General features: G+C 38.2%; 4 protein-coding genes across 4 annotated transcripts; 2 read left to right on the top strand and 2 right to left on the bottom strand.

Annotated features, from left to right (window-relative positions):
- Window positions 1-403: 403 nt before the first annotated feature.
- On the bottom strand, window positions 404-2,988 carry LOC119984146 (serine/threonine-protein kinase-like protein CCR4). The gene has a single exon (XM_038827967.1). It carries the CDS (start codon window positions 2,866-2,868, stop codon window positions 601-603), a length of 2,268 nt encoding a protein of 755 aa, XP_038683895.1. The 5' UTR covers window positions 2,869-2,988; the 3' UTR covers window positions 404-600.
- A 2,799-nt stretch (window positions 2,989-5,787) lies between these two features.
- LOC119984295 lies at window positions 5,788-8,028 on the top strand. The gene is made up of 7 exons (XM_038828162.1): window positions 5,788-5,850; window positions 5,907-5,975; window positions 6,089-6,208; window positions 6,311-6,385; window positions 6,674-6,808; window positions 7,055-7,196; window positions 7,799-8,028. Exons 1-7 carry the CDS (start codon window positions 5,788-5,790, stop codon window positions 7,954-7,956), a joined length of 762 nt encoding a protein of 253 aa, XP_038684090.1. The 3' UTR covers window positions 7,957-8,028.
- A 38-nt stretch (window positions 8,029-8,066) lies between these two features.
- LOC119984147 lies at window positions 8,067-11,193 on the bottom strand. Its single transcript, XM_038827968.1, has 3 exons — window positions 10,905-11,193; window positions 9,600-9,814; window positions 8,067-8,321 (listed from the first exon to the last, which is right to left on the bottom strand). The coding sequence occupies exons 1-3, from the start codon at window positions 11,035-11,037 to the stop codon at window positions 8,307-8,309; spliced, it is 363 nt and encodes a 120-aa protein (XP_038683896.1). The 5' UTR covers window positions 11,038-11,193; the 3' UTR covers window positions 8,067-8,306.
- A 410-nt stretch (window positions 11,194-11,603) lies between these two features.
- On the top strand, window positions 11,604-14,103 carry LOC119984409 (patellin-3-like). Its single transcript, XM_038828333.1, has 4 exons — window positions 11,604-12,942; window positions 13,048-13,172; window positions 13,251-13,401; window positions 13,514-14,103. The coding sequence occupies exons 1-4, from the start codon at window positions 11,710-11,712 to the stop codon at window positions 13,766-13,768; spliced, it is 1,764 nt and encodes a 587-aa protein (XP_038684261.1). The 5' UTR covers window positions 11,604-11,709; the 3' UTR covers window positions 13,769-14,103.
- The last annotated feature ends 3,345 nt before the right edge of the window (window positions 14,104-17,448 follow it).

Below are 17,448 nucleotides of genomic sequence, written 5' to 3' on the forward strand. Positions count from 1 at the left end.
AATCACCATTATTCAAAAGTTATTAATGAATGTGCATCATGCATCACCCAACACTCACTTGATTTAAGTGATCCAAATAGAAATCGAATTTAGGACCTTCATGATCCATACGATTTGGATCCAGAGAGATTCATCGTTGGACCATCTTTTAAGTGGTTGTCTAATGACATGCGAGGCCAACATACACACTTTTAGCTTCTAAATTTTATTTTTCAACAGGACCATGAAATAAAAACTTCCAAGACTTGGTTTTCATTAACGATGATGTATTATGACCCTCCAGATCCAAGCATTTAAGCTGTTGATTCTTCAAGGTCAACAATTTCTTCCCACTTGCCTTCCATTCTCAAGTAAATTCAAAGACTAGTTCTTAAATAAACAATCATTTGAAACAATAATTAGGAGAAAAGTAATCCATAAAAAAAGAAACTCTTGTGATTCACAATCTGGTCTCTAATTGGAGTAGGTACAACGGTTCATCAGCTTTCCCTTTTTTTGTCTCAAATAAATAAACAAATGTGGGGAAGGAAAAAAAGAAAGAAGGAAACTTTACATTGACTAATTCATGCTACATTTTGTGTGTGCATACTAATCCACAGACTACGTCGAGGACCCGGTCGTGGACCGGGACAATGATGAAGGGTGAACCAGACAAGCATTGAAGGCTCTTTCTAAACTATCTACAATCTCAGTCATGGATGGCCTATCTCTGCCTTCTAATGTCACACAATCTGCTGCTAAGTACCCTACATACCTTACTGCCTCTCTTTCAAATGGTGTTGGTGGTGGCACCTTTGGGTCCAAAACCCTATCTATCTCATCCTGAACAATGTATGGAACCATATAATCAACCACATTCCTTGGCACACCATTCTCATTCTTGTGAATGGCTTTGCACCCACTTAACATCTCCAGCAATACTACTGCAAAACTATACACATCACTCTTAGTAGTCACCTGCTGCAGCCTGTAGTACTCTGGGTCCACGTACCCAACTGTGCCAGCTACTCGTAACGACACGTGTGACTCGTCCCCCACGGGACCCATCATGGAGAGCCCGAAATCGGACACCTTGGCGGTCCATGTGTCATCGATCAATATGTTTGATGACTTGATATCGCGGTGTATGATTGGTGGTACAGCGTAGACGTGCAAGTACTCAATCCCTCTGGCTGCATCCAATGCCACTTTGATCCTTGCGGACCAAGACATTAAGGGGGAGTTCCCAAGTTTGTGGAGATGGTCATGGAGTGTTCCATTGGTCATGTACTCATAGACTAATACACGTTCATTGGAATCCTCACAGAATCCTAAGAGACGGACGAGGTTCTTGTGGTTGAGCCGGGACAGTGATTCGAGCTCGTTGATGAAGGCAGTGTCCTTGTCTTGTTCTCTTCTGGTGGCAACTGTAATATATGGTGAAGAGTTTGATGTTTCTGCTCTCTTGATTGCAACTTCTCTTCCATCTGTTAGATTGGCATAATACACTGCTCCAAAGCTGCCCGTGCCGATTTTGTTATTTTCTCCAAAATTGTTTGTGGATTGAAGGAGTTCTTGCAATGAAAACTCCTCTAAATTACCTGCATTTCCCATGCTGGTTAACTGGCTAAGTCTCTTCTGCAATACTGGTGGTGCAGCTCCTTGGTTCTGGTTCGGATTCTGTTCCGTTGCCTCTTCCAATGGCCCTGAATCGTGCACGCGACAACCTTTGATCTTACAATATTTGAGGCAAAAGAAGCACAAGACAAGCAATGATGCCAGAGAACCCACACAACCCATGACCAGAAAAGCCACCATTTTGGGACTCCAACCATCGCTTCTGGAACCCAGTTGTGGCGGGGGGGAAGGTGGTGATACTGGTGGTAGAGATGGTAGAGTTCTCGTCTCACAATGCTGGCATATATATCCTTGGCCACAAATCGTGCCGGAATACGGCAATGGACCACAGGGACACTCATTTCTACAGGGTCCTGGCAGAACCTCTTCAAAAACTGCATGATTGGTCTCAAAATTCTCATTACCCCAACATTGCAAGGAAAAATTTACAGTCAATACTCCACAAAAAACTCCTCTCTTTGCTTCAATGGAAATAAATGAGGAATCTCCCAGACTTTCTGGCAAACTGAAGTTATTCTGCCCCCAACAGACTACACTCCCTTTAGTCCTCAATGCACAACTTCTGTCATCTCCCAAGGCCAATGAAATGAACTCACCTTGTGGAATCTCACCAACCCAATCTCCCCAACAATCCAAAGAATTACCAGAATTGATTGCACAAGCATGTCTTGATCCTGCAGCTATCACACTATAATTTCCATTAGGAACATTAGCAATGCCAGTACTGATACCACTTGGTGTGCAATTAGGCCTTCCAGTCTCGGATAAACCACAAACCGAGTCACCGGCGACTGCAATTTTCGAGAGATTTTGAGGGATTGTTGAGTTGAACTCCCTCCACTGCCAGCAATCAAGCTGATTGGAATCACCCAAAAGACCACAAATGTGGGTGTCTCCTGCTTCAAGTTCATTAACTGTGGTGCCATTATAGATTCTCTTATACTCCATGTTAGTACCATTAGCAGAGAATCTCCAGCAAAAAATAGCAGAAGTGGATAAAGAAGAGAAAGACGTTAAGGCACACATAAACCCATCTCCTCCCACAAGACCAGAAAAAGAAGTATTGGGATTCACAGGGATTTGGATTCCAGAAGGAAAACTAGAACAGTTGAGAGAAGATTGACGGGTTAATGCACAAACTAAGGTCTGATTAGACGTAGCACGAGAGATTGATACAGTTGAGAGTGAATGAATGAATGGAATCAAAGAAGAGAAGAAAAAGAGGAAGAAGAAGATGAGAGAGTGAGCCATAGAAAGAATGCTTTGTGGGTATCTGATAAATTCATGGTGGTTTTGGTACAAGAGATTGTGTTGTGGGTTTTTGCCATTTTGAAGAGGAAATCAAACGCGGCTTGATTGGGTTGTAAATGATGACCAAAGACCAAGTCTTTTTTCAAGAAAGTTTCTTTCTTTATATTTCTAGGGATTGAATGAAATTTACACGCTGAAACACCTTTTCAACAAATTTTTTTTAAAAAAATATTTAATGAAGTGGGAACTCACTGCACAGTGTAATAAATTAGTCGTAATTGCATGATTCATCAATGTCAAGATTTGTCACGTGATTTCAAGATTTAGGTTTCATTATTGTCACATAAATTTGGTTATTATGTATGACTTGGCCAAAATTATTTGGAGGGAGATACACGAACAAGGTCTTTGGACTTTGAAATTGAACTAGTAAACCCAATAAATGGGGCTTCGAATAATTTATTTTAAAAAAAGAGAGGAAAAATACTTTTTTAAAAAAATAAAATTCCTTGGAAAAACTTATAAGAACGGGTAGAAAAAAGTGTTTGAAATTCCCTCATATCATATCGTATTGGAGTGTGATGCCCTTGAGATTGTGATTGTTTTGAACCAGACGAATTGGTCCTTTTTTTGGTAAGGATTTCTCAGTCCAACATGCCCCATCAAATAGCTGGGCCGCAAACCTAGTCTACTCACGACATGTAAGACCGGATCGAAGCCTGTATGGGAAATAATGTCAAAATTGCTGAGCGTAAAAGTTGAACTGTGACTTCCCCCATTTGTAGGGAGCTACCACAAGCAATTTCATCATCTCAACCAAAGCTTCTTTATTGATGAATTGGTCCCTCATACCTCATAGTTTCTTTGTTGGCAAATTGATCCCTCAGACCTCATAGTTTTATTCTTGAGGACATATGATCTCTACTTTGCTCTACCACCTATCAGTTTTACATACTCCTCAATTGTATAATAGAATGGTCAATGCCCTGGCTTCACTGGGTGCTCGGACATATCGATTTCAATCATGTCGAAGTTGATTCCACCCTCCATTTAAACTTTACTTATCTCTAATTGTAATTCCGATTGGTCAATGAATTTTTTTTTAAACGGAGAGGGGAATTCGAACCCTGATCACCAAAGTGATATACACTATTCTTATCATTCCAACTAGTGATTCGGTGTAAAGTTACAGAATAACTAGATATGAAGATGATGATTTAAAAACATTACTTATTATATGTGGTGGTTATTATCACTATGAACACTGACATTGTCAACGATTATTAATATCACTAATAGTTTTACTCGTTATAATCAAAGTAGAGAATTTTCTTATAAATTAAATATCAAAAAAAATTATTTGATGGTAATTTATTTGTTGAATTTACTTTTTTCCCCCCAAAAAAATCAAAATAAAATGCAAGTTGAGCCAAACAGGCAAAAGACAAGAATCCTCATTATTTAACCTACCCCATCATCCTCTCCACCCCGTATAAACTACGAGATCACCCCAAGGACGCCTACGACATCCAGGGTCCCGGACTGACCATAGAACCTTCAATAACTGGGAACACAATCACATTACACATAGAAGAGTCCTTAAGTAAATTGCTTTGACTAAGAACTGCATGACTAGTCAACCTATATATTCGTTGACCTTCCATAGTTATGGTATTACTTATATAGTTATATCAATAATTTATTATGAGGACATCAACACTTCTGATAAAAAATAATTGGATGATGATGCTATTTGCCTACTTCAAAAAACTAAACACATGAACTGGTGATCTAAGCAAAAGCTCAATACTTCATCAAACATACGGTTTATAGTCAGAGTCAGAGCATTATATCACTAATTCAGCTGACCTAGATTTCATATTCGTATTGGATAGGATAGGATAGGATAAGATAAAAGTTTTGACATCATGTCAAACGAAGAGGAAAAAATAGGAAGAGACAAAAAAGAGGAATGATTCACATAGCTCAAGATTTGTTAAAGATTCAATCAATCTAATCTGGTACTGATTTGGACACAGGAATTATGTCTTGTACCACTGTAAATGAAGGTGTAAAACATTACAAATAATTTGAAGCCAATATTGACTATTACACTTAACAATGTGAATCAACTAGAAAGTGGAAAAACAATCAAAGAAATAAATAAATAATGCTCCATTGAATGAACAAAATATCTGGGTTAGCCATTCTTTTTTTTTTTGGGTAACGTGGAACCCATCCAGCTGTCCACCGGACAAGTGGTTGGTAGCAGATCATTATTGGTAAGAAAGGATCAAAATAACTGCATGGAAACTATGTGTTTTAGGTGCATTGTGCATCTACCAACAAAGCTTTGGAGATACCTGGACATGGGTCACCACCAAAATTTTGTTTTGACAAGGCGATGGCCGGAACATCTCCTCTTCCCTAGACAAGCCTGGAATATTTTACGAGTGGAAAGCAGGTGTAAAAACAACTTTTACTGATCCTATAGGAAATTGGCGTGAATATGATTAGAAATGGGTTAAATAAATGACCTTTCGACCATCTCTTTGGAGTTAGTAGAGTGACAGCTTCCCATGGCATAGGTTGTTCCATTACAATTACCAGATGGGTTGCAATAGCTTGCAAATAAGACGTTCGAAATGGTACTCGTTGGAGGGCAATTCAGCTGAACTTTAAGTATTCTGCCAAGGTTTGCTGCACTTTGGTTGTCTGCTAACAATGAATCATGAAACTATCTATGCATCGCAAAATTGTAAAGAAGATATGAGAGAACTAAGTTGTCCTACCTTGTGCCAAACGGTATAGATTCGGAAGGTGCTGAGTTTAATTGAAAGCAATACTTTTTTGGCCATTCCCACAACTTATTTGGTGTAGGTTTGACAGTCCAAGTTTAGCCCCATAGCGGCATATCGAATGTCAAAGGAGTTAGCCCCATGTGAATGTCCAAAAAAGCAAGCTTGTATATTGTACTTCTCGGTTAAAAGGAAAAACACACTTAAGAATGATATCCTTTTGTGATGAACTGATGATAGGTTCTTGTTCCATCTGAGAGTAAGATTCTGCATTTGTATGAAGCAAGATATCTAGCTCTGTTGGAGGAGGTATTAATTTATTTATTTTTATATTCAGAATGCTATCTTCTAATTACTTCTTCATGATTTCAACACAAAATCAATTCTATTGATTACAGTCTAATTGTATTATTTGAATGCAGTCTTTGTCAAGAACAAAGAAGCTTTTTGTGCATTTTGTGTTGGATCCCATAGCCATTAATGATACAGGATCTGAGGGATCATTCGCTGCTAGATATGGTTGTTTGGTTCTTGTCCAAAAAGTAAGCTTCCAAGTTTTAAACTTTATTGTACCTGTCCAGTGATGTTTGCAAATAAAGAAGAGAAAGTAACTGTGACCTAAACTCAGTGTTAGTAGTCTGCAGGTTGAGCGATTAGATGTTGGAGCTCTGGTCTCTATTAGGGGAATTGGTCGTGTTAAGATTCTGAAATTCGCACAGGTTAAGAAACTGTGATTGTAATTGTTCAATTCTCAGTAGATATGTCGCACTTCTTCTGTTTTTATGATTCTCTTCTCTTGTTGCGGTACTTTTTTCGCAGCCTAAATGAATTCATCCTATTTATAATTTATTCACTTGTGCTGTGACTGCTGTCCCTTCTTAATTTTCATTCTCTATTCTCGAATTTTGCCCATGTCAATATCCGTTTATTTTCTTGCACAAGTCACTGCAAAGCAGTTATACTCCATAATGCCTTCTCCTTTTTTTGTTTACCACTTTGAATCACAGGCAGATCCCTACCTGAAAGGTGAAGTCCTACCAATACAGGATAGGGTTCCGGAAAGTGAAAGTGAACTTAGCTCGAAAATTATGGCAGTAAAGGAGGCTCTATACAGTTTGAATAGCCTGGAAATGAAGCTAAAGGTATGTCTGTGTTTGGAATTGGGGGTCATCTATGCATGTGTGTTTGTGTATGTGCTTAATTGCTTATGCATGTATTTGCACTTTGATAGATACATGAAGAAAATTGGAAAAGTCATCCAATATCGTGCAGTGTGCTGAAAAATACATTTTTCTACTGATTTATTGTTTGGCATAATTGGTTGGCTTATATGATCATAGGGTGTTAATATATGAAATACATCGACTGTATGTTTAACTTTTTGTCAGGCTCCCATGGAGGCATCATTGCAGACTCGTATCTTGAACTCTCTAAATTGGGCTGAAAACGAACCTTGCTTTGAAGGCAATGAATCTTTCATTCCATCTTTGGCTGAACGCTTGTCCTTCGCAGCACTACAACCTGTTTCAGGCAATATTTCTTGCAGTTTTATCTATTTCATAGCTTACTGATTTAGTTATTATCTGCGATTATTTTTTTTCATAAGAAAACTCTCTTTTTTCGCATTTAATAAGAAATAGAGCCTTGTTTCTTAGTTTGCTATGATTCATTTATTTTAAAGATTGTAAAATTCAGGCATATAGGCTAGAGCATAATTTCTAGTAAAAAAAAGACTATAAAAGAAAATAAACACAAATTTTATAGCGTCAAATGGGAATTTCCCAAATCCCACCCCAGGAAAATGGGATGGGACCTCACCCCTTTCTTTTGTGCTCTACAAGGGGTATTTAATGTATTAACACCCTATCATTTGTGTTAAATTCGACGGCTATGAAGGGCGTGGGATGAGGATGGGACGGGTTAAAAACAAAAATTTACCAGCAGAAACAAGTAGGTGAGTGGTAGCTACGCCTTCGGACTTTTTTTTTCCCCTTCATTTTGTGCTGGTAATTTATTGAGATTGGCAAATATCGTCTTTTGGGGGTAAAATAGATGTTTTTCGCGTAATTGTTGCAGGCATTGGTCTTTTTCATTTGGCTCAATAAGATGATTCTGAGTTTTGCATTTGACAGGATCAACTCAGTCAGAGCTGGTGAAGTTGCAGCAAGAGAAGCTAAGAGCAATGGATCTAAAAGACACTCCACAAAGGCTAGATAATTCGATCAAATTTGCTAAACAGAATATATCCATGGTCGCCGCCAAGCTTGCGATTCAGTCATTAGGGATTTAGTAAGCAAAGAAATTTTCATCTGGCCACACTCTGCAGAATCTAAACGCATTTTTTAGATATGTCAATACATCATATCAAGTCTCTCAATACTTGCAATGTATGCAATTATTTCCTCCAAGTTTTCCCTGCTTAATTTCACTCAAGGGTAGAATTACAGTATAGGACAGGAGTGTAATTAAATTTGTAACAAATTCAAGGTAGGCCAAGTTAATTGTTTATCCATCATAAACCATAACAGTAATACAAAATCAAAAACCATCTCCCAAGGAAAAGGGCAACAACAATCTCAAACAGAAATCTCTGTTTTGCCATGCCAAGCAGCTTGATGGTAGCTTCAATCATGTAGATTCTCAGTCCTGCTTATCCTGGAAACACGATAACAACCGATATATTCTTATAATCCTGATTCCTGAAATCCTAGAACAATATCTGAAATAAGAAGTGCCACAGGGAGAGAGGTGTCCAGACAATAGTCTAGCAACATGGATATGTGAAGTGTTCAATTCATGTACAAGCTACATATGAACACCTCATATATTAAGAAATTGCAACGCAGTAAACTTACGAACATGAAATAAGAAATAATAAGGGAATATGAAATGATTTATTTTCCTTTTTCATGAAAGAGTAATATTGTTATAAGAGGATTCACCAACATTGTTCATCAGCAATATAGTAACATCAAATAAGAATTTGCCAAATATGCAAGAAGAAAGGAAACCAAGACACTAATTTCATGCATATATTAGATAACACATAGTAAAGGAAGAGATAAAAGACAGAAAATAAAGAAAGAGACAATGAACCACTTAGGGAAATTTATTAGGCACTGAATAAATATAAATTAAAAAAAAAACACACCATGAAAGTAGTAGAAATTTAATGAACAAGAGGCAGATGAGTTCATTTGCTATTTAGAATGCCTAAAAGAGTTTCTAATGGCCTTAAGCAGTTGAGATATAATCAGATGTTGCTAATTCGCATAATTATCCATTTAGGAAGACTTTTAATGAGGTAAACAACAGAAAATGAAAGATTTACCTTATAGTATATGATCTACCATCCAAGCAAGTGATTTCACATATTATCTCACACATTATAGATTTTGTCCTTGTTTTACGTATCAAAATTAGCCCCTAAAACCAACTTAAAAAACAAATAACAGTAAAAAAAAGATTTTCAGTTGGGGCAAGGCGAGGAAAATGTGTTCAACTAGCCTAATAACCAAAGCTGGTTAAATATAAAATATGCATTTTCCAAATACTCTCTTCGACATAATGGGGGGCCAATATTGTAATGATGTATGGGCCAACAATCCCACAGCCGAGGAGGTTAAGGCATATACTTGAATTGGGTGGTACCCAAGTTCGAGCAACCATTCCCGCTTACCTATCAAGAAAAAGTAATGTGTATGGAATGGAGAATTCATGTGATGGATATTCACTAAATTCTCATATGGATTCATGTAGCAACCCGAAGACTGTTCGGGCTAAAGGATTTGATGATGATGATTATCACCTTTAGAAAATAAAAAACAAAACAAGACATAAATGAGAAAGTGTTAACACAATCTGGATACAGAACCTCTCTACACAGAATAAAGAATAAGACTGACTTACAATCCCATAAATCACAGAGTCTACCTGAGGAGAATGAGAATCTACAGTCTCAGGAGGTGCCAACTTTGCAGGAGAATCTTCAATCTTAGGAGGTTCCGACTTCGCAGGAGAATCTTCAATCTTAGGAGGTGCCAACATTGCAGGAGATCCATCAAAAATGCGAGAACACTCTGTATATGCAGATCCTAGGCCCACTCCAGCACCAAAAGCTACAGATGCCCAGCGAGTCACCGGACTCCCTACCCAAAATAATCATGGTACATTGATCAACTAAAAATAATTCACCATGGTAGGTACAATCAACACAAAATTTCATACCATCTCTCAGGGAAAACAAGCTTGAAGCCTTGATAGCAAGCACAGATGTCTTAACTCGATCACAATACTATTTAAAATAGTCTCAGACAACTCTGGGTCTCACGCATCATAATAATTCCTATATAAATAATTCAACCAAACTAGTAGGTTTCAAATATAAATTGGAAAAAAAAAGGTTTGCAAAACATCAGGCTATTCTTGTTCCCCAAGGCAAGTGAATGTATATACGCTCATTAAACATAAGTGACATGATTTGTCATGATCATGGCACATACTTTTACTAAGGTTATGCATACTAGTTAGAGGATCTTTCTACAATCAGATTTGCTGGTACAATTGCATACTCACCCTCAGCTCATTGACTTTGATAATTTCATTATATAAAGAAAAATCTATTTGGTAGGTGAACTGGCATGATCCATTAAGTATCAGTCTCTCAGATCCTAGCAGCAACGTCGTATGCATCTTCCATATACACAAGTAGCATTCACAATGTGTAATTTCAACTACATTGCAGATGTTTCTAGCCAAAAAAAATTCAAACTCTCCTAAACAGATGCCAGTGCTCATGTTCAACTGAAAATAAATATAAACATACAAACATTTAAACCATACTTCAGATAAATAAGAATACAAGGAGGCTTCTCTAACCAAGATGTTTCCGTTTCCGAATTCCTCAAAATAAGAATTGCAATGTACAAAAAGAAACCAATATACAAAGTAATTGCAACTGTTCAATTAAGCATTCAGATGAAATCATAAGTTATTTTTTGTTTTTACGCTTCTTTGATTGTCACGGTGAATACAGAAAAAACGAAGCAAGAAATCACAATTCGTATCTGAAACAATCCAAATCGCAGGAACCAGTCTTACAATCATATTCTTCAACCATATAATCAACGAAATAAAAGGCCGAGAAGGAAAAATAGAATTACCAGGCTTTCTAGAGAAGCAAAAAGAATAACTTAGAAAATAAAATAAAATCGAAGCATAAAGAGAGGGAGTACTGACTGAATAGTAGGAGACCGCCAAACGTCCCAGCCGCGGAGGAGTAAACGAATCGGCGGATCGTCAGATCAAGACATGCGTCCCATTTGGCGTTAACGTCGTACTTGGGAGGCACAACTTCCTTGTTTTCTGCCATTCTATCTTCTTCTCGTTTAGGTTTTCTTCTAGTACTGCGTTTTCTCCTCTTCCTCCTCCTTGTACCCAAGGATTTTGTAAGTAGTAATGCCTCTCCCTTTTCCGGATTATATGATGGTGACGACGCGAATCGCTCCTGGCGATGTCTTGGAGAAGATTGAACCGCCAACCAGGACAGGACTGCATTAGGGCTGCGGCCTGCGAAACTTATTGGGCTAGGCCAGACTAGGGTTTCTTTGGGGCCCAATTCTGACGTAAAAGCCCTAGGGTTCCCGGCCCAATTCTAGCTGGAGTCTTTTACTTTCTCCATGGGCTCAAGTTTTGTTTAGGCCCACCCAATTTAGACATAAATTATATATCCAAAGTCCATGTTTAAACACATCAATCTTATCCAAACCCTAATCTAAATTTAATTATTATTCAAATTTAATTAATTAAGTAGGTTCGAAATTAAAATCTAGATTAAGGTCTCAACATATAAACACGAGATACACGTGATATTCATATTGTTCGAGGCGAAACGGAGTGGTTGACGGCATCAACATAGGATTCCGGAAAGACTCATATCGGTAAAACTCGAGAAAAACACAGCAGTAAAGTTCGCGTGACCAATTTTATAAGTATTACATAATTCTCTTGTCGTCTTCTTCACTTTACTCTCTCTCTAACAAAAATGGCCGATGAAACTCCATCCTCACTCCAACCCCCAGCACCGGCCTCGCAAGATTCCCAACCACCAACAATGCCAACGGTGACTAAATCTGACTCACCGTCAATTACGCAGAAGGATGAGATACCAGCACCACCGCCAGAAACACCAGATGCTCAGGACTCTGATTCCAAAGTGACTGAAGAGTCGTCTCCGGCACCAGCAGCTACGGCGGAGTCTAGATCATTGGCGTCTATGATGCAGAGAGATGGCTCTGCTTCGCCGCCGCTGACGACGACAGAAGCGGAGGAGTCTGAGGTGGCGGAGAAGTCTTCTACTAGCAAGGAAGAGGTGGTTGTGGCGGAGGTTGTGAAGGATAAAGAAGAAGAGAAACAGATTCAGGAGAAAAAAATTCCTCAAACTCTGATTTCATTCAAGGAGGAGAGCAACAAAGTTTCTGATCTCTTGGATGTCGAGAGGAACGCCTTGCTAGAGCTGAAGCAGCTCGTACAAGACGCTCTCAACGCTCACCAATTCACTTCACCGCCGCCGCCGCCACCACCACCTGAGCAACAAGAGAAACAAGAAGTCCAAACAACACAAGAAAACCCAGAAGTTGAAGCAGAATCTGACGTCAGCACCGAATTGACTCCACCAGCACCCAAAGAAGAAGAAGAATCAAAAGCACAGGAACAAGAAATTCCAAAAAAGGAAACCCTAGAAGAAGCGCCAAAAGTGACAATTCCAGCAGAGGAGGTTTCAATTTGGGGAATTCCTCTCCTTAAGGATGATAGAAGTGATGTGATTCTGTTGAAATTCCTGAGGGCTAGGGATTTCAAGGTGAGGGATGCGTTTGTGATGCTAAAGAACACTATCAAATGGAGGAAGGAGTTTGATATTGATACCCTTCTGGATGAAGATCTGGGTGATGATTTGGATAAAGTCGTGTTCATGCATGAGCATGACAGGGAGGGGCATCCTGTGTGTTACAATGTGTATGGAGAGTTCCAAAACAAGGGTTTATATCAGAATACGTTTTCAGATGAGGAAAAACGGAACAAGTTTCTGCGGTGGCGAATTCAGTTCTTGGAGAGGAGTATAAGGAAGCTTGATTTTAGGCCTGGAGGAATCAATACCATTTTTCAGGTTAATGATCTCAAGAATTCTCCCGGGCCGGGAAAGCGCGAGCTGCGAATTGCTACTAAGCAAGCTCTCCAGTTACTCCAAGACAATTACCCTGAATTTGTTGCCAAACAGGTATATATATATAATATATATTATGTGATTGATTTGCAAATCTTGATTTAGTTAATGTGTGAAGGAATTAGATTTTGATATGTCTTTTGTTTGATTACTATTTAGGTGTTTGTTAATGTTCCTTGGTGGTACATTGCTTTCTATACAATGATAAGCCCCTTCATGACCCAGAGAACCAAAAGCAAGTTTGTTTTTGCAGGCCCTGCAAAATCCGCTGAGACCCTTTTCAAGTTAGTGGTTAATTATCTGCTTTAGTTACAATTTAGCTAGTAATTCAGATACTAATGAAACATCACCTGTTGAAACAGATACATATCACCAGAGCAAGTGCCTATTCAATATGGCGGCCTCAGCGTCGATTACTGTGATTGCAACCCAGAATTCACCGTTGCCGATGCTGCAACGGAAATTACTCTAAAACCAGCAACCAAGCATACTGTAGAGATTGTAATCTATGAGGTAAGATAATAGTTGGTTCCTTTGTGTCCCACTAGGTATGCACTCATGCATTCTATTGTATACCAATGTTCTATTCTACTGCCATTGATAACTCGAAATCAATGTATTGCAGAAATGTGTCATTGTTTGGGAGCTTCGTGTCATTGGGTGGGAGGTGAGCTATGGAGCTGAATTTGCCCCTGATGCTAAAGATCAATATACAGTTGTAATTCGGAAACGTACAAAAATGGCCCCAACACATGAACCAGTGGTGAATAGCTGCTTCAAAGTTGACGAACTTGGTAAACTATTGCTCACAATTGATAACCCAACCACCAAAAAGAAGAAGCTTATTTACAGGTTCAACGTCAAACCCTATTTTGAATGAGGATCTCCATCACAGTAAGGGCTCAAGTTTCCAACAATCAAATATATGAGTTAATTAAATTATCTGTTTCTTCTTTGGGTGAGCCATTGTGGATTTTGTTTTGGTTTTTTCTTTGCTTTTGAGGCTGTATGGGGCATGTCCTGTGGAGAGTGGCACATGGGTTTCAATGATTTGAGCAAATAAACAGATTTGAGGGATGATTGGAGATAAAATATGGTAGTAGAAGTTAATGGTCTGTTGCACATTATAGTAACTCTGTTTTGCTCTGTAGTCTGTATACTGTTCTTTATATGGATGTGTTTAATATTATTAGCAAGTTTGCTGCCTCCTACTTTCAGAAACCATGTGCTCTTGGACATTCAAGTCTTGGGATTCCTGACATTGTATTTGGTATCAAGCAGTTGGCAGTGAATAGTCAAATACCAACCTAAAGAAACTTTCAAAATATTGAAGGAAAGGAAAATAAGAGAATGCAACTCTGATCCAAACTTGGGTTGATTGTTTGAACTAGAAAGATCAGTCTGTTTTACCATTTAGATCCAAATCTTCTAGTATGTAATCTTCTACTCAAATCAATATTTTGGATCAAAAGACATGTAAAGCCCTCTTTTGTGGTATTTTTTTTTTAACCGGTCCAACATGCCACCAAACAGATGGAACAACTTTAAACTTGGGCCGTCAAACTTGTTTCGGTCTCGTCCTCACCGCACATGTTTTGGCCTGGTCTTACTTGTCGTCAGCTTTAAACTCAGTCCGTCAACCCAGTCCACGATGATGGCAGGTAAGATTAGGTCAAAACCTGTGCGAGGAGAATAAGACCGAAACTTTCAAATTAGAGTTAACTCCATTCATCGTCCCATAGAATGGGCAAGGAAATAACGTTGAAACAAATGGGCGTGAGAGTTGAACTTGTAACCTCCCGTCTCCCGTATTTATAAAGGGTTACTATAGTCAACTTTATCATCCCAATTAAAGCCTATTTGTTAACAAGCAATTAATATCTCTTGGATCTCTAAGTACATGGCTGGCCTAACTTGTGGGAAATTGATCATCTTAATAAGTACATTTGCACTATGGACTCTCTTGAACATTGATTAAGAAAGACCATCTATTTTGTGATAATTATTGACAATAAGCATGCTTTGGTGGTGTTAATGACAATAGTGCACGAAACTAATTGATTGATTCTATTCATAATCAGTATTGCTTATTGACCATCCATGCTGCAGAATACTCTCTTTGAACAGCAAAGTCTTTTGCATTAATTGTCTGTCCCATAGAAAGTTCTTGATGAAATCATAATCTTTCTACTGTTCTAGTGATTACTAGCTCGGATTTTGTAAATTTCTACACCAAAAACATTGAAATTTAAGTTGATTAAACTAGAAAAGGTCAAAGGGTAATAATTCAAACAAACGAAAGTTAGCAAGAAAAAATTGTCCGAGAGGAATCTTCAAATGATGTGCTTAGTTGAAGCTTGAAGTTAATTACATCCATCTTTTTGCAAACTATATTCTAGAACAAGGATTAGCTAACACTCAAGGAATGCAAAACCAATCATTTGGGTCATAGTCTAGTTGGTGAATCTATCTAAGGTCAAACCGTATGGACTAGGGAGGTTCTGAGTTCGATTCATTTTGACCTAACTTATCATGTCGTCAAACGTCCTGTGGGAATCTTTCTGACAATCCGAGTTTAGCTTATATCGAATGTTCAAATGAAAAACTTATACGATATCGCTTATATCAAATGTTCAAAAGACAAATTTATATGGTATCATTCTCGACTTGTCAATTACCAGGGAAAAAAAATGCAAAACCCATTTGTGAATTTTAAATTGACATCATTATACATGCTAAAATTGATTCCTTTCTACTCATGACTAATAATGGGTGAGGCCTTTGAGCATTCATAGAATGTAATTTATAAGTTTGTTGAGCTTTCAAGTCTTAAGTGGATTATGGTAGGTGGTGGGTTTCAAGTTTTGTCAACTTTGTGTTTGTCATAAACAGGAACAGCACAGGCGTGACAATTTGGGACCTCTTTGCAGGTTTTTTTCCTTTGTTTATAATAATAAACAGCTTTATAATATTTAATGCATTGAAAGAGGAATCAAAATTATGTGCAATGCCAGATTGTAAAGACTGCAAGGCAGGCCAATTCCCTGAGAGCTAAAATAGATTATACATAATAGCCCATATCAAGGGAGTAAAAGGATCAATTCAAGTTTGATTTTAATATTCCCTTAGGCAACTATCTTGTTTTGTGGCAGTTGGGTTTGTGCGGTATGTATGTATCTAAACTAATTCAACTAACCACTGATGGTGGTTGAAATTGTCAAAAGGACTAAAATCTCACATTGGTCTAGTATAACCTAGTAGAATGGTTTACGAGTAAAACTCAACTCCCCTCACATTGACGACGTGTTTTTTGGGTTTAAGTATCAGTTGCGACGACTCATAAAAAAAAATTCTTGCAGGCCCGTGGCTCAGAACGAACAAAATCTTCAATATGTTTGGACTGAAAATTTCATCATGGTATCGAAGCATTGTCTCAGTCCAGTTGTACGGGCCTCTACTTGTTTACTTATTGGGTCTGACGTACAACCCATAGGTGCAGAGGAGTGTCAAGATTGAAATCACACATCGGTTTGGCATAACTCAACCGAGTAATTTATAAGTAAAACTCAGCTCCTCTCACATTGAAGACGTATTTTCTGGACTTAAGTACCAATAGTGATCACTAATAAAGAACAAAATCTGTGGAGTGGGTTGAAATTTTGAACAGAATTCTTTTTCCTTTTCTTTTCTTAATAGGAATCCTAAATCACCTGTAAGAAGAAATACCAAGAAGGAAAAGATTAAGAAGCTATCACTGTGTATGAAAAATTGAGGATGCTAAGAATTCAAAGCCATATATATCTGATTAGGTCAAACAATGTGAAGTGTTGGTGGGAGCATGAGTTAGACAGTCTAACACATGCCACCTGGTTTATGGGATTGCTTCATAGATATCTCTACCTCTGCATGTATATCCAGGCAAGAATACACATGTGGACACAACCTGAAGCTTCAGACAAAAAAAACAGCCATGCACATGCCCCTCTGTCCCCCCCATGCACTCCTCATATGTGCTTTTGTTTGTCATTTCCTTTTCACCGCCTCTTTGTATTGTGACTGACGGAACCCACAAAAAAAAACGCAAACTTATCGGACTCCACCTCAATGATAAATTGACGAGTCGCATACAATGCTCGCAAATCACATAAATCAGGTAAATCATGAACCGAAACTCAATACGAAAATAACGCTAAATCAGATCAAAATGATCGTCATAACCTGTAACCTCTCACGCACATCTACTGCGAGATTCACACAACTTACTCACCATATGAAGCAACGATTTCTTTTGTTATTTTCACCTAGCCGCAAAGTTATCCTTATTTTGTCATATTCCTACTTTAACTTAACAATAAGAAAAAGACAAAGCTTATCCTATGTAATAGTAAGGACAAAGCTCATAATTTTCTCAAATTTTTTAGTGTACACATAGCAGATGGAGATACTACATCCTACAAGAGAGATTTCTTGTCTTCGGTTGCTACTAAAGAGTGAGAAGACATCATGGACCACCACCACCTCCTCTAATACTGGCATTTTGGGCTGTGGCCCATCTATCCA

Source organism: Tripterygium wilfordii, chromosome 18 (genome assembly GCF_013401445.1).
Source record: "Tripterygium wilfordii isolate XIE 37 chromosome 18, ASM1340144v1, whole genome shotgun sequence".
NCBI lineage: Eukaryota > Viridiplantae > Streptophyta > Magnoliopsida > Celastrales > Celastraceae > Tripterygium > Tripterygium wilfordii.